Source organism: Phacochoerus africanus, chromosome 15 (assembly GCF_016906955.1).
Source record: "Phacochoerus africanus isolate WHEZ1 chromosome 15, ROS_Pafr_v1, whole genome shotgun sequence".
NCBI classification, from domain to species: domain Eukaryota; kingdom Metazoa; phylum Chordata; class Mammalia; order Artiodactyla; family Suidae; genus Phacochoerus; species Phacochoerus africanus.
The window spans coordinates 11,439,462-11,465,631 of NC_062558.1; the positions used below are offsets into that span (position 1 = coordinate 11,439,462).

At 48.0% G+C, this 26,170-nt stretch overlaps 1 protein-coding gene across 1 annotated transcript; it reads right to left on the bottom strand.

The window, feature by feature from the left end:
* Positions 1 to 530: 530 nt before the first annotated feature.
* CLU (clusterin) lies at positions 531 to 16,073 on the bottom strand. Its single transcript, XM_047760962.1, has 9 exons — positions 15,916 to 16,073; positions 12,501 to 12,635; positions 10,838 to 10,986; positions 7,830 to 8,000; positions 6,408 to 6,816; positions 5,221 to 5,325; positions 2,560 to 2,789; positions 1,016 to 1,185; positions 531 to 782 (listed from the first exon to the last, which is right to left on the bottom strand). Exons 2-9 carry the CDS (start codon positions 12,595 to 12,597, stop codon positions 773 to 775), a joined length of 1,341 nt encoding a protein of 446 aa, XP_047616918.1. The 5' UTR covers positions 12,598 to 12,635; positions 15,916 to 16,073; the 3' UTR covers positions 531 to 772.
* Between the last annotated feature and the right edge of the window lie 10,097 nt (positions 16,074 to 26,170).

A 26,170-nucleotide genomic window follows, 5' to 3' on the forward strand; every position in this document is an offset into this window, starting at 1 on the left:
AGGTCAGCAGCTACAGCTCTGATTTGACGGCTAGCCTGGGAACCTCCATATGCCGCAGGAGCAGCCCTAAAATGCAAAATAATAATAATAATAATAAAACAACAACAACAAAGAAAATTACCTCATTTTACCTTTGGGGGACTGTATTTTCCATAAGGGAAACATCAATTATGTATTAAAATAACTGGTGTGCCTTATTTTTATCCCTTCTTCATTCTAATTTTCAATGTATGTCTTCAGGAGATCACCTCCACCCCAATCAGAATATGTATCTACTTTATAATGAAATGGAAAAGATTCACTTTACAGAAATGATTTCAGCCGGCTACTGGAATGCAAGCAAGAAACCTCTGCACTGGGTCAGCTTCCTTGTCCCGGTCCTTTTACGCTCAACTCAATGGTGCTCCTTATACCAGCTTAGCCATTGCTTTTGCTTTTCTCTTCCCCCCCCCCCCCCCCCGCCCATACCCAAATGAAAGCATGTAGAAGGTTACAAAAAAAAAACAGTATAAAGAGGACACAGCAGAGCCTTCAGATTCCAAGGCGGTTTACTGAGTTAGTGGCACACGGGAAATTTCTTCCTGTGATCAGCAAAGGCAGGTGTTAGCGTGCAGAATCCAGAGGGAGGAGAGGCTGGGTGGGGTCAGGAGGGCCTGGCGCCCAGGGCCTGGTCAGCTGGTGACACGCAGAGCTCTCTCTAGAGGCCTATGGCTCAACTCAGGGGGCAACTGGACGCAGATGCCCCCATCCTTAGAAACGTGAGGTTCACCTCTCACTCCTCCCTGAAAGAAAAGGTGGGGAGGGAAGGTGAGGCCTGATATCCACTGCGAGGCAGCAACCCCACTCCAGTCCTCATCAACTCAGAAAGAACATCCTCTGAAGGAAAAGAAAATTCCCAGTGACTTCCCAGCTTCCTGCCTGGGCTCTGGCTGCAGAAGCAGTGATTCCCAGGCTGGGGCCTCTGCCCCATTGTTGGCCTCCAGGGACATGCTGGCCCCTGAGCCCGCACACTTACCGGCTCCTTTGGCGGTACTGCTGTAGCGCTTCCTCCGCCACAGTCTCCATGAATTTAGGATCGGAGACTTCCTGCGGGATAATCAGAGTGATGGGGTAGGAATCAAAGAGCTTCACCACCACCTTAGTGAGGCCAGAGGGCACGCTGGGGTCGGAGCCGTGGGAATTCACCTAAAAGGGGAAGAGCAAGAGACATGAAAGGATGATCAACACGGGCTCATTGGATGTCAGGCTTAATTCGGATCAGTTGACCCCTTTGCCTTTTACTAATTTTATTTATTCACTTATTTATTTTTTTGATTTTTAGGGCCTCACCCACCGCATAGGGAGGTTCCCAGGCTAGGGGTCAATCAGAGCTGTAGCCGCCAGCCTACACCACAGCCACAGCAACACAGGATCCAAGCCATGTCTGCAACCTGCATCACAGCTCACTGAAATGCCAGATCCCCAACCCACTGAGCAAGGCCAGGGATCGAACCCACAACCTCATGGTTCCTAGTCGGATTCACTTTCTGCTGCACCATAAAGGGAACACCTTTTACGAATCCTAACGTCAGGACAACTCAGTGAACATAAATGCCCTAACTCAGAGGCGGTGTAAATATCATCCACGAACGACCAGCCCAGGAGGAGCCCCAATGAGTAAAACATGGTTTCCAAGCCCCCGTGTTTCCAGTGCAGCGACTGGCCAGGCAGCGGTAGAAAGGAATTAGAGAAAGAAAAAACAAAGGTTCCCAGAGCTAGAGAGAAGCTTCTTATCACTGGAGAACAATGGACCAATTCATGAGCCACCCTCTGTGTGGCAGGGCAGCAAGGCAGCTTCGTGGAAAGGGCACCAACTCCACAGCTGGGCAGATAAGTTCAAGTACCCAGGTGATCACCCCTGGGGTATGAGACCTTGGGCAACCTGCTGAACCTCTCAGTTTCAGCCATTCCTCTCACTGGGCGATGAGGCTTCTATGCACCACCGTACCTGAAACTTTTGTTCCTGTCGTAGGACAAATGCTCAAGCAGAAAGAGACGTGCCACTCTGAAATTCCCGTTGTGGCTCAGCAGTAACAAACCTAACTAATATCCCTGAGGATGCAGGCTCGATCCCTGGCCTTGCTCAGTGGGTTAAGGATCTGGTGTTGCCGTGAGCTGTGGTGTAGGTGGCAGATGTGGCTCAGATCTGGTGATGCTGTGCTTGTGGCTGTGGCTGGTGACTCCAGTTCTGATCAGACCCTTAGCCTGGGAACCTGCATATGCTGTGCATGCGGCCAAAGGATCCAGTGCTGTCACAAGCTGTGGTGTGGGTCACAGACACAGCTCGGATCCCATGTTGCTGTGGCTGTGTTATAGACTGGCAGCTACAGCTCCAATGAGACCCCTAGCCTGGAAACTTCCATGTGCCTCAGATACAGCCCTAAAAAGAAAAAAAAAAAAAGCAACGTCAGAGGTGCCCCATTTAACACCTCCATCCTGTTATCCTGTTTTACCCCCAGGGGAGGATCACATGACCTGCAGACCTGCAGACCATGCCTTGCGGGCCCAGGACAGACTCACCGTGGTGACCTGGAGATAGTAGCGGTCGTCATTCTGCGTGAGGTTGGCCAGCTGGGACACCCAGCTGAACTGCTCGTTGAGCTGCTTCAGCAGGGAGGACGTGTTAAGCATCTTCTGCTGGTAGGACTGGAGCAGCTGGTCGTAGAGCTTGCTGAACTTCTCCGCCATCTGCAGGGACGTGTACAGCTCCTGACGCAGCTGCATCTGAGAGGAATTGCTGGCCGAACAGTCTGTTGGCGGGATGAAAAATCCAAATGACAGAGATGTGAAGGGAGAGCTAAAAAGGGATGAAAGGAGTTCCCTGGTAGCCTAGTGGCTCATGAGGATCTGGTATTGTCACAGCTGTGGCGCAGGTTTGATTCCTGGCCCAGGAACTTCTGCATGCTGCGGGCACGGCCAAAAGTATTTTTTGAATAATAATGTTAATGAAAAAATGTATACATAAAAAGCACTGGAAAACACAAAGGGTAACCAGTTCATGCACCCAGGACCTAAGGCAGAGCTACTCCAAGCTGTCCACAGAGTTCACTGTCAGCCCGAGATAAAACAGAGAGCTGGCCCCAGAGTGTAAAGTAGAACATGCTTCCTTCATCGAGAAAGTCCTGCTCTGGAAGACGATGCCAGCTGAACTGAACCGTGTCTCAGTGATGTCTCTGATCTCTCTGGGTACAGACCCTGTCTCCTTGGAGATGGGCAGGGGGGCACAGCCCAGGGCTCCGTGCACACAGACCTAGAGTTCCTCTTGCCCTCCTTCTCCCTCCACGAGTCATTTCTGCAACTGAGTGTTACTCGTAGCTGCCATCGCTGTGGCCCCTGCAATTCCCAGACACCGCCAAGTGTTTGGGACAGCTGCAATCTCTAGCAGTCAGATGGATTCCTTTTTTTTTTTTTTTTTTTTTAGCTTTTGTCTTTTGAGGCCTATACCTGTGGCATATGGAGGTTCCCAAGCTAGGGGTCGGATTGGAGCTGTAGCTGCCAGCCTTCACCACAGCCACAGCTCGGGTTAGTGCTATCCCCAGGGGATACCTGACAAGGTCTGAACATATCTAGGTGTGTCACAACCAGGGTAGGGGGTGGGAGGTTACTGGCATCCAGCAGGTAGAGACTAAAGATGCTACTAAACATCTTACAGAGCCCAGGATGGCCTCTGTGGCCAAAAATGATCTGGTCCGAAAAGCCAGTAGCATCGAGGTTGTGAAATCGATCTGGAGGTCCTGGCCGCGAATGCTCAAAGGGTTGCAAGCCCCTTAGATAAAAGGTCAGAAGGCTTCCCCCTTGTGGAAAAGAAAACAACTGTTTCAGGAAGCTGGGATCAGTGACCTTTAAGATCAGTGCCCGGGGCGCCAATCTGAGGCTGGAGCCTCTGTGACTCTGAGCCTCTCTTCCTCTGGCCCTAAAGTGACTTTCTTACAGTGAAGTATCCCATTATCTCGCTCTTCAAACTATGATATTTTCTGGGGCGAGCCCAAGAGGCTCAGTTGCATACTCGCCCCACTTCTTTATACATCAGCCTCTGACAGCACAAATATTTATTTTGCAGTGGCTTCTAAATCACAGGAATGAGACTGAGAATATTTAACTAGACTCTGAAGGCCTAGGGGTGGGGGAGGACCCCAAAACTATTAAGTGAGAGTAAAGCCCCAAGGTGGATACTCTGCACAAGGGAAACAATTAACCCTTTGCAAGTGCAGACTGTTGCGGGGAGGGAAGTGCCCTGATGTTTTGACAGCTGCTATCTCCAGGTAGGAAGAATTTAGTCCCTCCAATAAAACAGAGGGAAACAGTGGAAGGGAGGTATTTTCTTTGCCTCAGGGACCAACAACCAGCTGGAATGTTGCTCCAAAGCTTGGGTACCACCAGGAGAGACCCCATTATTCAGCGAGGGGCTTCCTGTAATCCTGGGCAGACTACCTAACCTTTCTCTGAGTTTCCTCCTCTATAAAATAGCAATGGTAACAGTAGCCATCTGGTTATTCTGGGGAAAAGAGTAAATGTTAGGGAAGTGTTTAGAAGAATACTTAGTAACAAGGGTAAGAGCTTGCTTCACAGAATCCATACTGTTTAAAATTTCATCATCTGCAGAAAAAAAAAAAAAAAAAAAAAAAAGAGCCTGTCTACTAGGTTTGGTCTGAGGGAACAGACTAATGGGGAAATCAAAGGATGACAGTTCTTTGCTTTTTCTTTATCTTTTATGGCTGCACCCGTGGCACAGGGAAGTTCCCAGGCCAGAGGTTAAATCAGAGCCGCAGCTGCAGTCATGCTGGATCCTGTACCCACTGCACTGGGCTGGCCATTGAACCCGTGCCTCCGCAGCAATCCAAGACTCTGCAGTCAGATTCTTAACCCACTGCACTACAGTGGGAGCTCCAAAGGATGAAAGCTCTTTAGAGAAGCCTGGCAGCCCCTCCCACAGATTGTCTGTTTACCACGGGCTGGATGATGGGACAGGAATCTTGCATTCTGTCTCTTGACTTTGGAGACAACCCTGCATCTTAACCCCTGACCACCAACAAGGGTCCAAGCAGCTAGGGCGAAGGACCCCCCGGAGCCACAGCTAGAAAGCAGCAGAGCTGGCATTGGAACTGCCATCCATCTAACGCTGTAAAGGCAGCCCCAGTGAGGTGCTGGGGACCTGAGGACAGGGGAGAGCACCCGACTCACCCACTGACAAGATCTCCCGGCACTTCTCACACTGGTCCTTCATCCTCAGGCATCCCGTGGAGTTGTGGCGGATCTCCTTGCACACAGCTCGGTCATTGTTGTTTTCTGGAGACACACAAGGGAAGGGAGGGGTGTCATCCTGAGGGACCACACAGAGCAACATGGAGATGAGCCACCCGGACCTCTCTGAGCCCTCCCAGGCTACAGCTCTGTGGGAGGAGTGGGCTGGAATCTGGCTGTCTGCCTGCAGACACAGGGTCTGATCAGCGCCCCCTGCAGTGGGGCCAGCAGGTGGTTTCCGGCACTTGCTGAGCGGGGTACGGCCCCCCATCTCCACCTGCTGCCACCTCGCCAGTCCCCTCTCCTGTCACCATGCTTCCTTAGCTGTTTGTACTTCTCCCTGGCATCATAACCCTTTGCTCTGCATTCTGTCTGGCTCATTTCTCTCCCCCTGGCCAGTCAGCAAGCCACTCAAAGGCAGGAATTGAGTCCCCCTTAGCACCTCCTTATAACACAGCCCCCCCATGATGGATATGCAGTGAATGTTCAGTTCAATACCCACCCCCACCCCCTGTCTTTCCAATCATTTTCAAGCCAGACCCTGCTGCCAGTCAAAGTGTAGCTTTTAGGAGATGGGCTGCCCAACAAGTGTCTGTGGGTTCCATGAAGGAAATCACTTCTAAAAGTTTGGCTTTTCGTGTCCACAGTTGATAGAATCATTCATTCGAAAGATATTTACTCTGTGCCCATTCTCTACCAGGTCACAGCCACAAACAGCTTTCTTAAGCATAACATGAGCTGATGATACACTTTGTCCCCACTATATGCATGGCGTCCAGTAAAGACACCTGAGTTCCCAAGACAAAGGGGTCTGGCACTCTAGAGGGAATAGTCAATCCCACGGCTACCAGTCGCTGGAAGGAGCTTGGAAAACTCAAAAGAACACAAATGGCAAGTCTTCCAAGCAGGGGTAGGTGGGACCAGCCCCCGCCTTACCAGCTGTGACACCCGGGACACGTTCCCTCACCGCTGTCATCGTTTCCTCCCCATCAAATGGAGATACTACCGCCCTCACCAGGTTGCTGGGGGAACTGAGATGACACAGGCCACGCCCTGGGGCAGCGTTCTCAGCATCAAATGGGTGAGCATCTCAGTGAATGGTGAGGGTCCCACCCCATCCTTCTGACCTGGGAATCGCGCCTCAGGGAAGTGATAGGGAATTCTATGAAGGTGGGCATCCATGGCCTGCTGAGCCTGGTGGATCATGTCAAAGAAGGGCTGGAACATGTCGTGGTAATTCAGGTCGGTGAACAGGGGGAAAGGCATGATGTTCCGGGCGAAGCGGGACTTGGGGTTGAAGAAGAGCGAGCCCCTGTGGGATGAGCCAAAGGGTGAGAAGAACTGAGTGTCGAAAGGCTCCCGGTTGAAGAAGCGGTCCTGGAAGAGCTCATCCATGATGTTGGACGCCCGGTTGAAGCTGTCCTCCATGATGTCCATCACGTGGCTCTGCTGTCGGTCATTCTCCATCAGGGAGTCGATGCGGTCACCGTTGATCCAGAAGTAGAAGGGGGAGCTCTGGTTCAGGAACTCCTCGAGCTGCAACAGGGCATGGGGGCCTGTCAGGGGCAGCTCACCCACCTGCCCAGCCTCCCGTGCCTCCCCCTTGTGACTCAGAGTCACAGCAGGTGGCCGAAGGTCCAGCTGGGCATGGCCCCCTGTCTTTCAACTCTCAAGCCAATGCCCCTCCAGCCTCCTGACCCTGATGGGGAATGAGCTTAGGAACTGCCAGGCCAAGAGGGTCACAGGCCCATCATATGAGACTAGCCTGACTTCTTTGGCCACTGGAAATCCCCACATCTGCTCAGCCAAGGGCCAACTCATATGACTTCAGGGAAGGGCAGAATTCATGAGTCCCAACTGAACAAGGCCCACAGGGGAGGATGGGATTAATGTTAATGTACTAAAAATGATTAATTCCTTCTGTTTAAGTGGATACAGGGCTCTGCCATACCATGGAACCATTTGTCATGTTATGCAGCTAACAATTGATGGATGACTGCTTCTAAGATGGCAAATACCCAGAACAGGAGCTTTTCACGACTCCATGTTACTGCACTCATACCAGACATTACCAACTGATCACAGGGCTCTGGGCCCCAATGCAGCCCAAACAAATCAATTGCATCTGGCATGGGAAATGAAGCTGTGATATTGTGATAATGCCAAATCCAGAACCCACTGAGCCACCAGGGGACTCCTCTAGCAAATGAATTGAATCCAAGCAGCCAGTCATGGGACCTTTAACCCACAGCACACGTAACCACTGGACTCATGCCTGGTGGCTGAAATTGGGGATGGGAGGCAGGGAGGTGTCTTGTGGGACTGAGCCCTTAACCTACGGCATCTGACACTGTTTCCAGGTAGACAGCGTCAGAACTGAGGTGAAGGGCAGGACACCAAACTGGTGGGGGAGAGCTGCTTGGTGGGGAGACCCCCACACTGGGAACTGGGTTCAGAATCTAAGAAGCATATTTCACTCAGCTCGCCTCACTCCCCACCCAGAGCCTCGGCTGTTTGGGGGAGCTGGGGGAACGGGGCCCCTTTTCCACCTGGTGGCCAACCAGTCCCGAGCCGCTCCTGCAGACACGCGCGTAGAACTTCATGCAGGTCTGTTTCAGGCAGGGCTTGCACTCTTCCCACAGGGCCATCATCGTCTCATTGCACAAGCCCTGGGATCCCTTCAGCTTTGTCTCAGTATCCCTGGTATCGTTCAGGGCATCCTTGGGGAGGACACAGGCTGGGTTAGCCACAGACACTGCACGCTTCTCCTTCCCACAGCAGGTATGGTGCTGCTGGCTCCCGTTGCCAAGCCACACTAGTGCATTCCCGCCCCTGCTGTGGCTAACGCATTCCCACATCTGTGCACCTGGAGTTCTGGAATTCCCACCCCACCTAGGTTTTTTTTTTTTTTTTTTTTGTCTTTTACCTTTTTAGGGCCGCACCCATGGCATAGGGGTCAAATTGGAGCTACAGCTGCCGGCTTAAGCCATAGCCATAGCAACACCAGACGCAAGGCGCATCTGCAACCAACACCATAATGACAGATCCTTAACCCACTGAGTAAGGCCAGGGATTGAACCTGCAACCTCATGGTTCTTAGATTCCTTTCTGCTACACCATGATTGGAATTCCCCCACCCCACCTAGTTTTAAACATCCTCTCATCTTCAAGATCCCACTGCTCCTTAGTCTTTTTTTTTTTTTAATTATTTTTTTTATGACCACACAGGAGGCATTATAGAAGTTCCAGGGCCAGGGACTGAATCTGAGATGCAGCTATGGCAACACCAAATCCTTTAACCTACTGCGCCAGGCCGGGGCTCAAACCCTCACCTCCCAAGCAACCTGAGCTGCTGCAATCAGATTCTTAACCCACTGTGCCACACAGGAACTCTGCTCCTTAGTCTTTTCCAGCCCCTAGAGCCCATGTGGACATCTTTCTCTGATGTTGCACTTACAGTCTTTATCCCAGGATTTCCCTGTCACTAATATCTCACTTTCTAGTCTCAGCCTCTGGAATTTAAACGTCATTTTCCAGAGCTTCCCTGAATCTTATTTTTCTCTTGCAACCATGGTCTCCAGCATGCCACAGGCATAGGTAAGCTTCCGAAATCAAGGTCACAACCACTAGCAAAGCTCTCTAACATGACCATGACACATGACCCAATAATTCTACAAGAACCTATCCCAAGGAGTTCCTGCAGTAAAGAAAAATCCACATGCCTGAAGATATTTGCTGCAGTATTCTTGTATAGCAAAACAACAACAACAACAACAACACTGGAATCAAGCCAGATGCTCAAAACTAGGGGACAAGTTAAGCAAATTGTGGTACCTACAAGGGGTAAATAAGGACAGCATCACCAGGGATATCTGTGATGTTTTAAATATTATAATTAGCGTCGTTCGTATTAAAAATTCAGGAGTTTGAGTATAGCTGCTGTCCGAAAAGGATAGAGGAGAAAAGTAGTAAGAAATAGATCAAATGTTAAGTGAATTGTCCTTAGGTTAAAGGGTTATGGAAAAACTTTTCCTCTCCTGCTTTTCTTTCTTTCTTTCTTTCTTTTTTTTTTTTTTGGTCTTTTTGTCTTTTTGCCATTTCTTGGGCCACTCCCACGGCATATGGAGGTTCCCAGGCTAGGGGTCGAGTCGGAGCTGTAGCCACCGGCCTACGCCAGAGCCACAGCAACTTGGGATATGAGCCGACTCTTTGACCTACACCACAGCTCATGGCAACACCGGATCCTTAACCCAATGAGCGAGGCCAGGGATCCAACTTGCAACCTCATGGTTCCCAGTTGGATTCGTTAACCACTGCGCCACAATAGGAACTCCTCTCCTGCTCTTCTACGTGAAAATCTTGATACATGAGTAGCTTAGTTTTCAAAGAATTAAGTAGACCATCCACAGCCAAAGCAAAGCTACACTGTGACTATCTGACCAGGAGGATTTTTGGGTATCCTGCCCCATGTCCCTTGTCCCCGGCCCTCAGCTCTGCGCACACCTCCTACTGGGCTGATGCACAGGCAGCAACTATTCTGCCCTCTTACTTTCTTTCCAGTTCACATGCTCTTCCACTAAGAAGTCATAGGGTCTTTTTTCAAATTTGATGTGCTTTGTCATGGAACATGGATGGTCAAACATTGAACCTCAAGGAGAACTGTAAAAATTAAAGAGCAAGACTGGCTGCTTCTACATGGGCTCTAAAAGGATTCTTAGCGTATCGTGAGAACGAAGACTGGTGCCAAGAAAGGGCCTTAAGCTTCAAAGAAAGTGAGAGCGCTGCTACAAACAGTTGGGGAGAAAAATAATGGATTCCTGGGTCACTTCGATTGGGAAAACACTTGGGTTAAATGAAGTTCCATGTGTTTCTTTACTGAGGAACCTCTCCAAGTCTTTACAATGCTTTTACTCTATGTGTTGGGGATCACAAAGGTGACAGGTGGCCCCATCACAGCTTCTTTGTCATGGGGGAAGGTATGACTACGGGAGTAGGATTTGGGGATACCCTTAAGGAGACTATTGATTTTTCAAAAAAAATAAGCTGTTTATTGAATTGCAGAATTTTAGTTTTGTATGTTTACCAGGGACCTGGGTGTCTCTTTATGAAGTAGTCCAGAACTCTAGAAAGACATGGGCAGTGTGTGCCCACTGTACCCCCAAAGATACCCTGTACCCCTCCTAGACAAGCTTCCTGAAGGTGGGGTGCCATCCCCCTCCTAACCCATGTCCGTGACAGACCCTACCCAAAGCCTGCCTTGCAGTTTGGCCATAATCAAGGTCTAACAAAATCTACTGAAGTGAATCTTGGCAGCAGGCCCTGGGCCAGGCTGGTAACAAAACCAGATCCAAGATCTCACCCCTTGAAGCTTTCAAAAGCAAATAAACCTTCCCTGTTTGTTAACCACAGCCCCAGGATCAGCTGACACTGCCTGGAAGGACTGTGGGTTGCCATGGCAACCTGGCTGACAACCTGGCAGGCCATCCAGAGGAGCGACAGCCAGTCCCTCCCCCCTGCACAGAGGGTCAGGGTAGGGGGCCACCTGGCTCTTCCTTACCTCTTTCTTCTTCTTGGCTTCCTCCAGGGAGCTGAGCAGTGATTTGCGCTCTTCATTTGATTGTTCTATTAGGGTCTTTATCTGTTTCACCTCCTTGAGGGCATTTTTAATTTCTTTATTAACGTACTTACTCCCCTCGGTGGACATTTCTGCAAGAAAAGCACAAGGGAGGTAGATGGGGCGAGAGGAAGGAATGGTGCTGGGGATATAAGCCTGGAACCAGCTGGAAGGGTCGGAAAGGCCAGTGGGTCTAGGGGCTGCCAAGCCTAGGAGCCCCTGACAGGCAGCCTTCGGGCCCAGCCTCTGCCAACCCAAGTTCCATCACAGGGCTCACTGCAGACCCAGGACCGAGGAGCATCCATTAGACCCCCACCCTGCTCAGAAACACCAACCATCAGAGAGACACACCCCAGAGGAGAGACAACCCAGGCCACCCCCAGGGCTCTGGAGAAGCAGCCTAATTGGCTGCCGAAGAAAATTTTCAAGGGTAACTGCTTAAGCATGAAAATGTAAAATATTATTACTTTGGATACCAAGTCTTTCTGGACTTGAGTTTAAGCACACATGTGTTCTTCTTTGTTCCAATGCATGGTGTCAGGAGATGAGGACAGGAAGCACTGTGGATTAACAACACCATTCCTCGAGGGGACTGAGATCAGACACAGCAGGGTGACAAATGCAATGAGACAGTGTCACTGAACTTCCGAAAATAACATCCAATACGTTTCTGATCTTGAGCCAGGAGCTGAGCTGAACGCTTCTCTCTCTCTCTCTCTTTTTTTTTTTTTAGCGCCACACCCACAGCATATGAAAGTTCCCAGGCTAGGGGGCAAATTGGAGCTGTAGCTGCCAGCCTATGCCACAGCCACAGCAATGCCAGATCTGAGCTGTGTCTGTGGCTTACACCACATCTCATGGCAATGCCAGATCCTTAACACACTGAGCAAAGCCAGGGATCAAACCCTCGTCTTCACACATACTGGTCGGATTCGTTACCACTGAGCCATGACAGGAACTCCTAAGCTGAACACTTCTTATGCATTTTATTTAATATGCCCATCTGTCCTCACCCACAGCACCAGTGAGGATAAAGAGATCAGGACACTCACCCAAGATCAGACAGCTGGGGAGGGTGGAGCCAGACACCCACCCAGAACTGATCTCAGGGTTTTTAACTACTGCCCTGCAGTGGTCAGCTGCTAGGACAGAGTGGGGAGGAGGGAATTTAGGTTTCAGGAAAGGTCTGGCAGAAGAGGGGACCACCAGCGGGGCTCTGCAGGATGTCACGCCTCATAGGGAATGAGAGTTCCCCTCTCCTGAATCCAGGGCACTGGTTTCCTAGGTGGAAAGGGATGGCTACAGGGAAACGGCAGGCCACAGAGGCGCCAAGGGTCCAGGCTTCATGGGGTTTCATGGAGGAGGTGTGGGTGCCAGGCTCGGAGGGAAACAGACCAGTGAGGTGCAGCAGCCAGAAAGGGCTTGAGAACAACCTGAAACTGCCTTGAAGCCAAGCTGACAGCAAAGCCCAGGCTGACGAGGGAGGCCTCAGCAAGGCTGGGGCAGAGCAGGTGAGACGGGATGCACAGGAGGGAGAAAGGTGCTCTCTAACCCTGGGACCTGGGACAGGGAGGAAGCATGTGAGGAGGCGCACAGGCTCACTTACCCTGGAGCTCTTTGTCCGAGATGGCCTTGTCCCCCAGCACCCAGGGGCCATTCTCCCAGGTCAGCAGCAGCCCCACCAAGAGCAGCAGAGTCTTCATCTCGCCTGCTTCTCCAGTTCTAGAATTCTAGCACGCCTCTGTTTGTAGAGAACAAGGGACTGTCATGGTAACAGCCAGGCAGCCTGGGGGGTTTCCGCCCTAGCCTGCTGCCTGCAGCGGCTTCGGCTTCCCAGGCGCCCAGCAGAGGCCTTGCCCTCGGCTACCCCCTCAGCTGGCACCACTGCCCTTTATCTGGGGAAGTGACAAGAAAGGCTCAGACTTGCCACGGACAAGTGGAAGGAGTAGATAGAGGCAGCAACCACAGGACAGCAGCCTAATATAAGAACTCCAGAGTCACAGCCACCAGGCTCAGGTCCAAGCTGCCCTCCCCCTGTCCCCCTCCTCCTCCTCCCCCTTTTCCTCCTTCTCCTCCCTTTACCCTTAATAGCTGACTAAGCCTGAGCAAGGCACAATACTGTCTGCATCCAGGCAGGGCATCTATCTGCTAATACCTGCTCACATCAAACAAACTCTGAAAACACCTCTCTTGGGTCACTCAACTGGCCTCTCCCGTCCTCCCCCTGCCAAAGTGGGGACTGCAGTCCAGAGTGCAGACAGTCCAGGCTGCTGCAGTGTGCATCACCCATCCTGCCCCAGCAGACATCACCAATCAATCACAGCAGTTCCTCCCCCCCACCTCCTGCCTGCCTCTAAGCCTCAACACCTCCTGAAACTGCTTTTCCAGGGTCTGAGGCAGTGAGGACCTCAGACGCTCTGGGTCAGCACATTCTAAGCCCACAGCAGGGTGTCTGCCAAGGTCCTCCCGCCACCACTAGGCCAGCTGCCCTGAGCTCTGGACCAGCTGGTCTTACACAATGGACCCTTTCCCAGAAGCTGAAGCTGTTGCAAAACAGAACCCCCCCCCCCCCCGCCCTGCACCTTCTCCCCAGAACCGCTAATCTGAGCTCGCCCACTTCCCTGAACAGAACGGGAAGGGGGTCTCTCCTTCCTGAGATGGTGCACATCCAGAAGCTGCTCTCAGCTTGGCAAGCCCCCCTGGACCCTCGGGAGCACATTCATAAAGCAAGCCTCTCCTGAGACATCATTAGCAAAGCAGCGGAGCTGTGGTTCTCAAGCAGCGTGGGAGAAGAGGGCGGGGTCACCACCTTCCCCAGAGATGGTGAGTGGGTGGTGGAGCCAGGCGCTAATTCAGGTGTCTCGGCTCTGCCCCAGCTGCTCAGTGAGGCCTGAAACGCCTGGAGCAGGGACAGAGCCTTTGTCACACCAGAGAGAGAAAGCCAGTAAGAAACACCCCTCCAGTGGAGGCCCCTGATGGCGATGATTTCTGAGAAATCCATACACAAGCCTCTGATACCAGAAGACAGGGCATTGGGTCCTGAGAGGAAGGGAGGAAGGGAGGCAGGCAAGAGCCCTTCATGAGGAGTCTGGAAAGCAGTGGTCCGTGTAGGATCTCCCACCAGGACTGGGACCACGGGAGCCATAGAGCTCCGAGCTGGGAAAGAAACCAGTCTCCTGTCCAATCCCTCCCCCTTGGAGGGGAAGCCAAACCCACAGACAGGATGGGGCTTCCCAAAACCTGCAGCAAGTATGTGGCAGCCCCAGGATGAGGACCCAGCTCTCCCAATCCCCAGGCCAGTGTCCTTTCCTTAACACCAAGTCATTTAACTCTGAGTCTCAGTTTCTTCATCTGTAAAATGGACTTAATACAGACCTCAGAGATGCGAAGGGTCTAATGTGACCAGAGGAAATTGTGACTCCTTCAAAATTGGTCAACATTGGACCATTCGCGGGCATTGGCATTATCTATTGGGGAAGTGGCATCTTTGCAGAGGGACAGAACAGAAGCAGGCCCTCAAAGGCCACCTGTGGTCCCTCCCTGACTCTGTGGCTTTTCCTTAGTGAAATGATTGGCTCCTTTAAACTACCTACGAATTACCCAGGAGTCTCATTATAATGCGGATTCTGATTCAGAGTCTGCTTGCAGGTGATATTGAAACGAGTCCAAGGACAGAGGGAGAAGAGCGGCTGAGGAGCCAGACTGCCAGCCCTTTGCACAGACTCCCCTCCCCTCCCGCTCCTGGCTGCCAACTGGTCTGATTGAACAAGCATCGCCCTCCTCCACCCCCTACCAAAGCCATCCTTTCCCAGGCACTACAAGGCAGCTTCTTTCCCCCTGAGAAAGCCATGGGGAGGATGGTCACGCAGCTAATAAGCTGGGATTTAAAGCCTAAAGCCCAAGCTCCTCTCCCACCTCCCCAAATGTGGAAAACTCAACCAAAAAGAAAAAGGAGAAAATAATTCCCTTGTAGTTCACACCATTGAGAGGCAAACATTAGCGCTGTGGTCTATTTCCTTCTAGGTTCTATGCTTTTGCATATAATCAGATAATTTACATCCATTATCTGCACAAATTCTCCAAAAGCACACTTCTGTGCCTGTGTAAATAGTCCTTTTTCTGACTACTTTATTTTGCCATCCCACAAGGCTGGGCATTTAAATCGTCTCTAATTTCCTACTGTTGTTATAATGAACGCTCTCTTGAGCATCCTTTTATAGTATCTGTATTTACTCTTAAATTCCTAACTTCACTCTTAATAATAATAATAATCAGCCCTTTTTTTTTTTTCTTTAGGTCAAGAAATTCTGGAAGGTCAAGGCTCGGATTCTAATTTCAATTTCGATACCTCTTCCCTCTTTATCTTTGGATAAACGGTCCTAAACCTCTCCTGGTCTCAGATTATTATCTATAAAATGAGACAGTTGAATCAGATGTCGAAGTCTGATGGAGGTTGTGTGACGTTTCTCTGATGTACCTTGGTGCATTAGGAAGCAGAGAGAATAGGATTTAAGTGGTTATAACATATTCGTAAAGCAAAACGTCATACTTCTAAACACACTATTCAGAGAACTGGAGAATTCTGAAGCAAACAAGATGACTCATGCACACAGGCAGACAACCACCCCTGGAGATGGGTACCTTTCCACACAAGATGCTGCAAGAAGGCTCTAAGAGCTGGCTAGAGCCCTCCAAGTCCCGGTTTCCACACCTTTTCAAAAGGAGGATCATTACACCTGTCTTCTGTATCCCTACAGAATTACGGTTGGAGCTAATGAACAAAGGGCTTCCTGAGTCCCTGCCTGTACGTTGACTCCAGCAATTGGGTCCCCGGCTCGGCTGCCTGGTGATGGGGCTTCGGCCACCTCCCTTTCCTGAATCCCCTGACTCCATCCAAAGCGCCCCACTGACAGCCCTGTGACTACCAGCGATCCTCCTCTCCCCGCCTGGCTGCCACCCGCGCCCGCTCATCGGTCCCGGAGGAGCCCTGCGCAGGAGCAGGAAAGGTGGGGACATCTCACCAGTCAGCGGTGCCCGCGCGCTCCTCTGGCGACTCCGCGTGATGAACACAGTGAGGCGCCCGTATTTATAGCGCTCTGCTGGGTATACACCCACTTTGGGGCTGGCTGCAAACCTGCATGACTCACGCCCAAAGAATGCCGTAGAAAGCACCGGGGAGTTTTCTGGAAGCCGGCGCGGGAGGGGGTCAGAAGGTGCGGGGGTGGGGGGTGGGGCAGAGGGGGATGTCGGATGCAACACCCGGCGGGGGGCGCGGGGAGGCGCATCCGCACTGCAAAAGGCTACAGCGAAGACCGTGGGACGCCGCTCCCCTCAGACTGAGAGCTGGCCACCGCGCCCCCAGGAGGGGAGAGCGTGAATTAACATGCACAGCCGGCGCCCCGCGTGGCAGGGGTGAGGGGTCCTCGTGTCCCTGGCGGGATCCTAGTCCCAAATAAAATCTCATAGTTTCGCTGCCCCGTTGAATGTTAATCTTTCGCATTAAAAATGCGCCACTCCTCTGGCTCCATTTAAAGCAGAATGGCATCAGAAATAATGACGGCGTGATGGAGAGGGATGTTGTGCTGGGGAAGAAAACATAGAAAAGAATGCAGGCTTCGGCTTCCAACCACCCCAGTGACCTGGTGGTCCCTTGGCAGACCTGCTGGCCTGGAGGCAAGAGAAATGTGTTTTCAGTGACGAACAGAACATCCATTTGGGGAACCAGAAGACCTCCCTGGCTCCTTGATTCCTGGGCTTTAAACAAGTACTGTCCCCATCCGCTTGGGACCTCGACAAGCTAGGTAGGCTCCACAAGCAAGGGACCCTGCAGCCCCACACCAAGGCCGCACACTTGGTTTGACACTACATTCCAAGTCTTAAAACTCCTAATAGTTTTTGAACAAGGGATGTTTTCATTTTGCAGGGGACCTGGCAAACTGTGCTGCTGGTCCTCTTTGTAAGGGAGCCCACTGGTCTCCATCAGCTCCCACGTTCCTTCTGCTGGCAGGAGGAAGTTTGCCAAGGGACTCTCTTTGGCAGGGGGTTTTGATGTGACAGAAGGATGGGAGCTGTCACACAATCCCCTACCCCGCCCTACCCGGGCAGGGAGGGCACCAACCCAGAAGCCCCTCATACATAGCTATTTCTTGGGGAAGAAGCAGAGCCATGCACTCTGACTCCCAGAATGTTTAAGCCCCAGGAGAAAGGTCTCGGGGCTGGAGGATGGTGGGGGCTGGCCCACAGGGGATGGGTGGGCAGGGCAGGTGTAGGCAGCCTGGTTTGCTGGCTGATTGAAAATTAGTAAGATAAAGGGCTAGAAACAGAGCTGTACAGCCAGGGACTGAGTTTTTCTGCTCACAAATTTCGAGATACAACTTAAAGACCTGTCCCTGTTTGCCCAACGTCCATGGGCAACTAGGACCCTACCCTTTTCAGGAATGAATGCAGAGGGAGCTCCTAGGCCTGTGAAAGGTGGGGGAGGGGCACGGGGGGGGGGGGGAGATCTGAGCTGGGTGCACAGAATTCTAACCACTGTCTCAGCTCTGCCCAAGGCTCTGGGTGACCTTGGGTTGGACCAAAGACTTTAACCCCCATCCCTCACCTGTGGTCCTCAGGTCTCAATTTCTTCCTTCTGGACAATGAGGAATCTGGACTGTATCATCTCTAAGGTCCCCTTCAACCTAATCTGAGGCAATGCCAAATGTGGGAAGATATTCAACCCAGAAAGAAAGAAAAAAAAAATCCGTTAGGAATTTGGAACAGTATTTCTCCCCCAAGGCTTCACTTTATCTTCCTTAAAAAGTCTAATCATCAATAACAGCTACATTGTCTATGGAAACTGTGTCCTCCTTAGCATCATATCAATGCCTTCTGGCATAAGAAGCCAGAAGAATTCTTTTTGAGCAAGCTCCTTGTAACTTTTCTGTTCTGTGGCTCCCCCAACATCCAGCACAGGAGGCATAAATCTGTAACAATTACATTTTTAAAAATCAGACTTTGGAGGACAAGACAAGGAGATGGGCCTTAGTCAGCTGAAGTTGGAGAAGGAAGGAGAGGAAGAAGGAATTGGGAGAAAATAATATAATATGATTCATAGCCATGACTGCGGTCCTCTGGGGATGATTACTTGAATGCTCTAGCTCGCTGCTAAGCACACAAGTCTCAGAAGATTAAACTATACAGAAGAGAGTGTCCCATAAATGCATCACTGGATTTTAAATAGTCTAAGTAGATCACAGAGGCCCATTGGTACCGTCCTCACCCAATACTTGATTCTTAACACCCCCACCACTGCCACATTCCCACCAGGTGGTCATCCCGCCTTTTTATGAATGCCCCCCGAGAACTGGGAGCTCACTACCTCCACACAAGCACTAGTCTATTAAGCCTGTCTATAGAGTTGGCTGTCTGTAGTTTGTTGAGTCAAAGTCTGGCTCCTGCAAGCCCCACTCTGCCCTCTGGAACCGCACAGAGACAACCCAATCAATTTCTCCACTGCTAGCCCTTCAGCTATTTGAAGGCAGCTAGTCACTTCTCCCGGTGGTCCCCAGGCTTGCCACTATCTGCTCTGTCATTGTTTGCAAGATTCTTCCCCAGCCCTTTGGCCTTCTGGACCTTGCTTCTCTTGAACCCTGGGCCAATAACAGGAAGGACTGACCATTGAGCAGAGTGAGACCACCTGCTGCCTTGCCCAAACACTCGTGATTAGCTTTATTTAGCTGCTGAGTCACTTGGCTGATTCATATAGAATTCATCATCTTGTTGGCAGAAGCTGCTGTTTAATCATTTTTCTCCCATCAAGGACTTAGGCAGTTGGGTTTGGGGTTTTCAGCTTGAGGTTTTTCTTAGAGTGGGGGCCCGGGGGGGAGGGGCAAGGGGGAAAGTAAAGAGCTTTTCAGGTACCTATTCATCTCTTTATGCTTTGCCCACCAGCGGCCCCCTGCTATGCAATGTCTTTGCCACCACCACCATGGTCCAGCTCTGCTCCCACATGGCAGCTTAACCACCACCGATAGAAGTGGAACAAGCTGGAAATGGACAGGAGCGGTAAGTACCCTGTGGCCTGTAATTAAAAATCACTCTCCAGGCTCTAATTATTGGGTGTATTCAGTCAGTTACAGGCTCATGAAAAAATCATGGATAATAAAATCATCTGTGATAAAATTAGCTTACAGCTGATGCAGAGGCATCTTGCCTTTTCAGGGCTTCCCTTGACTGCAGAAACATTTACTCCATCGGCTGTATTTCCCTTATCTTCCCAAGTAAGATCTCCTTGGGAAAAGCTGTGAGGCTAGCCTCTTCTGAGTTGCTTATCAAGGACCTATAAGTAGACAAATATTACTTTAATTATCTTCTCTGTAACTCATGCTGATGATTGGCTATGTGGTTTATGCAGTCATCTCTCAATATCCACCGGGATTGGTTGTAGGAACAACCAATCCACTGGGAGTAGTTCCAGGAACCCCCATGATCCAAAATCCAAGGATGCTCAAGTCCCTTAAAGAAAATGGCATAAGAGTTCCCTGGTGGCCTAGTGGTTAACAGTTGAGCATTGTCACTGCTGTGGCTTAGGTTCAATCCCTGACCTAGGAACTTCTGCGTACCTTGGATGTGGCATTAAAAAAAAAAAAGAAAGAAAATGGCATGTAACCTGCTCATATCTACATACTTTAAATCATCTCTGGATTGCTTAAATATGTAATACACTGTAAATTATATGTAAATACAATGTAAATGCTTATGTAAGTAGCTTCTAGGCCCCCAGTAAATTCAAGCTTTCCTCTTGGAAACTTTCTGGAATTTTTTAAAAAATATTTTTGATCCATGGCTATTTGAATCCACGGATTTAGAATCTGCAGATACTGAGTGCCGACTGCATCTCACTCTGGAGTTGATCCACTCTAACCTTTAGCTCCATTCTTAGACTAATAGACATCTTTTACATTGGCCCCCAGAACTACCTCAGGTCAAATTTGCTTTTTCCACAACCACCTGGAATTCAAAGAATAATTATTTTAGATAGGGGTTCTCGATGGAACCGTATAATGGAATTACCTGGGAGCTTTCAAAATTACCTATGCCTGAATCCCAGCTCCGGAAGTCATGATTGAAGGGGTCTGGGTGCAGCCTGAGACATCATGAGGGTTTCTTTTTGTTGTTGTTGTTGTTGTTGTTGTTGTTGCTATTTCTTGGGCCGCTCCCACGGCATATGGAGGTTCCCAGGCTAGGGGTTGAATCGGAGCTGTAGCCACCGGCCTACACCAGAGCCACAGCAACGCGGGATCCGAGCCGAGTCTGCAACCTATACCACAGCTCACGGCAACGCCGGATCGTTAACCCACTGAGCAAGGGCAGGGACCGAACCCGAAACCTCATGGTTCCTAGTCGGATTCGTTAACCACTGCGCCACGACGGGAACTCCAATCATGAGGGTTTCTTAAACCCTCCAAGCAATTTTTTTTTTCTTTTTTTTTAAGGGCCGCACCTGCAACATATGGAGGTTCCCAGGCTCAGGGTCTAATCGGAACTGTAGCTGCCGGCCTACGCCACAGCCACAGCAATGCCAAATCCAAGCCGAGTCTGCAACCTACACCACAGCTCATGGCAATGCCAGAGCCTTAACCCACTGAGCGAGGCCGGGGATCGAACCTGTGTCCTCGTGGATGCTAGTCGGATTCGTTAGCCACTGCACCACGACGGGAACTCCAGTCCAAGTAATTTTAATGCATAGCTAATGCCGAGGACCACTGCTTTCCAGTTTATGAATTCCTGGCTTACACTTTGCTCCATCTGATCCTTTCTGCATCTCTATGTCCTCACTAGAGTATGTGTTATTACTCACTTTAGAGAAGAAAAAACTGAGGGTCAGAGGAATCTTAGCAGGTTTTTGCTTCCACTAAGCTGAAATCTACCTTCTTATAACTTCTCCATCCTCTGCTAGATGGTCCTTCAAATATGTGAAAAAAAATATTCTATCTCAACTTAAATGTACTTCCTCCTCATAGAATGAGGTCACCAGATTCTCACTCTGCTTGTCCCTGCCACTAGGGTGCTCCATCTTGTCATTGTCCCTCTAAGTGTGGCTTGAGGAACAAACAGAAGTCTTGAGCTTTGGCTGGTCAGGTGAGGGGGCAGCAGACACCACATGTGATTTGATGTAAAGTTCCCTGCCCTCCCAAGGTACTCTCGGCTTCCTTTTAAATTACGTCTTAACAAACCATGCTCCTCAAATTGACTTACACTGACCCCTGGGGCAGACTATTGTGTGCCTGCTGTACACAAAGACACAGAGACAAGAGGGGTCTAGTTTCACTCAAAGGTTTAGAGAGAAAAGTTAATATTAGTAAGTAGTCAATCTTCCCTCTCTCTCTTTCTTTCTTTTCTCAGTTTCTCTTTAGCTTGTTTGCTTGTTTTGGACACACTCATGGCATACATAAGTTTCCTGGGACAGGGACTGAACCCATGCCACAGGATGGAACCTGAGCCACGGCTGCAACCTGGAGCCACTTCAATGACAACGCAGGGTCCTTAACCTGCTGAGCCACAGGGGAACTCCTTTTCAGTTCCTCTTTAAATATCATGCTTTGAGAGTAATGTGTGTCTATTTATATATATTTATATTTAGAATGTGTGCATATATATAATATATACATGCATAATATACATTAGATATATAAATGTATAAGGGATTTTTCTTTTTTCTTTTCTCTTTAAAATAAATATAAGATCAGATTATACATATGGCTTTGTGACATGCTCTTTTGCACTTAAAAGAAAATGTTATGGCTAGCCCGCCAAGTCAATGCATAGATAGATCTTTGCAATACTGCATATTTTATTCAGCCATTCTCCTATTTACTTTTTCTGTTGCTATAAGCTGTACCAAAGCTTATAATATGTTCGTGTTTTTATTGGTATAAGAGAATCTCAAACTGGGATTGTAGGGCAAAAGAGACTCTGTTGTCATAATGTTAATATATAGTGGCTGATGATTTTCCCAAAAGGTAGCAGCAACTCCCACTGTCTCTAAGAAAATCCATTTCCCATGTGATCATCAATCAGGCTGGATGATTTTTGTCCTTTTGAATTTTTGTCACTCTGGTAGGTGAAAATAATATTTTCCTACCTTTATCTCTCTGTTTATTGTTTTCAACTGTTCATTTTATTTTTTATTTATTTATTTTTGTCTTTTGTCTTTTGTCTTTTTAGGGCCACACCCGCGGCATATGGATGTTCCCAGGCTAGGGGTCTAATCGGAGCTGTAGCCACCGGCCTACACCACCACCACAGCAACGCCAGATCCCAGCTGCATCTGCAAACTACACCACAGCTCATGGCAATGCTGGATCCTCAACCCACTGAGCAAGGCCAGGGATCAAACCCGCAATCTCATGGTTCCTAGTTGGATTCATTTCTGCTGTGCCATGACGGGAACTCCTCAACTGTTCATTTTAAAATAAAGTCTCCTTTTCTGTGACTTGCTTATTCATAGGGCTTGCCATTCTATTGGATTATTCACCTTTTTTTTTTTTAACAATTGAAGTATAGTTGATTTACAGTGCATCCTTTTTCCCTATCAATGTATCAGAGCTCTTTATACAAATGAAGTACTCCTATGTGTATGCAAATATTTTTACCAACCCATTGCATGTCTTTTACTTTTGATTATAGAGGCTCCTAAAATTTTTTATGAAGTGAAATTTGTTTGACTTTTCCTTTATAGTTTCTAGGTCTCCTGTCTTGCTTAAGAATGTCTTTCTCTCACTAAAATATAGACCGTTATGAGTACTGTTATCATGGGAGTTCCCGTCATGGCTCAGTGGTTAACAAACCTGACTAGCATCCATGAGGACCCGGGTTCGATCCCTGGCCTCGCCCAGTGGGTTAAGGATCCGGTGTTGCTGTGAGCTGTGGTGTAGGTCTCAGACACAGCTCAGATCTTGAGTTGCTGTGGCTGTGGTGTAAGCCTGCATCTACAGCTCCAATTCATTGCCTAGCCTGGGAACCTCCATATGCTGCAGGTACAGCCCTAAAAAGACAAAAAAAAAAAAAAAAATATATATATATATATAGTTATCACTATGCTCTACACCTGAAGCTAATATAATAGTGTAAATCAACTACACTTCAATGAAAAATTAAAATTAAAAAATCATTAGATAGATGTCTGTTATATATTACGTGCCTAAATATTGCATGGTATAGATAAGATGTAGTTAGATATAGACAGATGGGTGTTAGGTAGATAGCTAGATAAGAAATAAAGCCTTATCCTCAGTGGAGTGGTAATGATGTGAAAGGAAAAGCAAAAATGTAACAACAATGGAAATATTAAAAGCTACAGAGTAATATTAGGAGTGAAGCCTTCAGCAGAATTTTTTCAAAAGATACAAAAATTTTTTTAACCTGGACTTAAGTGTATCTAACACATCACAAAAGACCATTATGAGAGCAAGTAAAAGACACTGCAAAGAAATATTAAATCATGAATAAACTCAGAACAAAAGTGAGGTTAATTGTAGCTGATAGCCCAGTGACTAATCAGTATTTATTTGGGAAAAGATCTCAGGGGCTGCCAGCTTTCATTTGGTTGTAAAGAGAGAGCAATGCTGGGTAACACTGTGAGAAAAACAACAATAAAGGAAATATGTTGAAAAAAATAAAATATAGATGGTAGTTCTAATTTTCTTATAGCTTTCTGTTGCTATAATTTTTATATTCAGGTATTTAATCCAAATGGAAAGTGAGTGTGTGGGGGGTATATGTGTGCCGTGCGTGGTATGTGGTATGTGTGTGTGGTGTGTGCAATTGTGTGTATGTGTGTGATGCGTGGTGTGTGTGTGTGTCTTGTATGTGTGGTGTGTGTGTGTGTGTATGTGTGTTGGGGGGTATGTGTGTGGTGCGTGGTGTGTGTGTGTCTTGTATGTGTGGTGTGTGTGTGTGTATATGTGTGTTGGGGGGTATGTGTGTGGTGCGTGGCGTGTGTGTGTGTGTGTGTGTGTGTGTGGTGCACTTGTGGAGGGGGGAGGTGAGGCAGAGATCTAACTTGCTCTTCCAGATGTATAGACAATTATGTCAACATGATTTATCAAATAAACCCTTCTATTCATACTGAGTTGAAATACCAGTTTGTCATCTATGAAGTTTCTCAAATACACTTGGATCTGTTTTAGAATGTTCTAGTTTATTTTCTGATTTTTTTTTTTGTTCATGTGTAATATATCATTTTTATTACGTAATTTAAAACAAGATTTAACGTTGAGAACGTAATCTCCCTCACTCTTTCTATACAAATTTTCTTGGCTTTTCTTTAACATTAATTCTTTTGTATAAACTTTAATTTTGTCCACTTGCCAAAAAAAGGTATCATAATTATAACTATATGTAGAATTATACATTAAATATATATAATCGTTTTAGAAGAATTCATATTTTTATATTTTCTTCCTATTTAGAAGCATAATGTGTCTAGAAGTCATTTCAACTACTACTTATACTTCTAAATGAATCTCTCTTTATTAAAGTAATATATGCATATAATTTTAAAATATCAAATAGTACACAAGTACTGACGCATTGTCCTCTGCCACATTCCTCACCATTCCTCCAGCCTGCCGCCATCCCACCCCCAGTGCAGGAAAAGTATTATTTTCTTATTAAGACAAATATTGTCTCTTTGTTCTATGGCACACAACTCTTGTATCATTTTTTAAATCAAAGGAAAGACTTCAAAGATATTTCTGCTATTTCTGTCTAATATTATGGCAGTGGAAAAGTTCAAGAAAGCCTGACTAAGCATAGTGCTAAAATTGATCAGATTATAGTTCAAATGTTTCCTCTCAATCATTCAGCTTTGTGCTCCCATTCTCTAAGAAAGACATGGCCCAGCATGCAGTAGATGCCTAATAAATTCTTGTTAAATTACCTGAATTAATTTTTCAACTAGCACCATCTAAGATTTTATTTATGTTTTTAGCTGTGACCTACGCAATGCCATATCCTTAATCCACTGAACGAGGCCAGGGATCAAATCTGAGTCCTCATGGATACTAATTGGGTTCATTACCACTGAGACACAATGGGAACTCCTCACCCTATTTTTCATTTGTATCAAAACTATAATATCCCTGAGGCCAGGGAACATATCCCCAATACTAGCACGGTTCCTGGCTCCATAGTCAAACTATATTTAAGAAATAAATGAAAGCCATGCATGGCCTAATATCACCTAGATCTTTTTCTCTGAATAACTAAGCTACATCCATTGCCAGTGCAACTGATGATGAATCTAAAAGTAGGGTTTATGTATATTTCTCTTGAATTTTATCCCATAAGTGCACTGTGTGCACCTGTCAAGAGGGTGCTGAATTTTGTTCTTCCAGTTTTGAATGAGAAAGGCATAATCTTCCAGGTCTGCATCCCAAGTATAGCTAGAACGGTCCATCCGTTCTTACCGCTTTAAAAGCCCAACTTCTTGAAGGCCTGCTATAAAGAATTCTTATGTACCAAATCCTTTGGAGACTATCTTCCTTGAAAGCAGGCATGCCCTCTGGCTCCAACCTTTCCATCATAGTATGTAGAGTTCCTTGCTACCTAGATATAGGAATTTTTCTAATCCTATTTGCACTAATCTAAACTGTGGAATTCCTGCCAGGATCCCTTCCTATTGTCCAGTGAATCGTTTGGCTAAAAGAGTCCACTCCTTCCTACAAATCATCAAGGCTCCTTCTATTTCAGTCTATATCCAGCTCCAAAGGAAGTTGGCTGCTTTCTTCCTGACCTTATAATTGATTTAGATGAAATATCAAGTAATCTGTCTTTGCTAAGACTTTGTTATGGTAATCTAGAAGATTTGTACAAGTTCTGAAGCATCCTTTGTAGTGAAACTGCTTTTCTCAGAATGTCAGCCTTACAGAGTTCATAAAATAAGATTTGACAATATGAAGTCTCCTTTAAGGATTCCTGGGGCTGTAAAATTTCATATTGTAAAGCATCTCCCACTGGTAAAAAGCGGTATTGCAAGGCACATGTTGGCCACTGTATGCTCAAAAATGCCAGAACTGGTAAACGTAAAGTGAGGCAAGAATCCATAAACATGGGAGGATCTCGGGAATTTCTAGAAGAAAGCAATACAATACAGGAAACTTAAAAATTGTGAAATGTGGAGTTCCTGTTGTGTGGCTCAGTGGAGACAAATCTGACTAGCATCCATGAGGACACAGGTTCAACCCCTGGCCTCCTTCAGTGGATTAAGGATCCGGCATTCCCATGAGCTGT

What these genes read in the sequence shown, in the direction of transcription:
- CLU (XM_047760962.1), bottom strand. Translation starts at nt 12,597, where the DNA reads ATGAAGACTCTGCTGCTCTTGGTGGGGCTGCTGCTGACCTGGGAGAAT. An exon ending in AAGCCAAGAAGAAGAAAGAG is followed by an intron (nt 8,001 to 10,837) that starts GTAAGGAAGAGC and finishes GTCCTCCCCAAG; the next exon opens with GATGCCCTGAACGATACCAG. An exon ending in CCCTGAGGCGCGATTCCCAG is followed by an intron (nt 5,326 to 6,407) that starts GTCAGAAGGATG and finishes GTGTGTCTCCAG; the next exon opens with AAAACAACAATGACCGAGCT.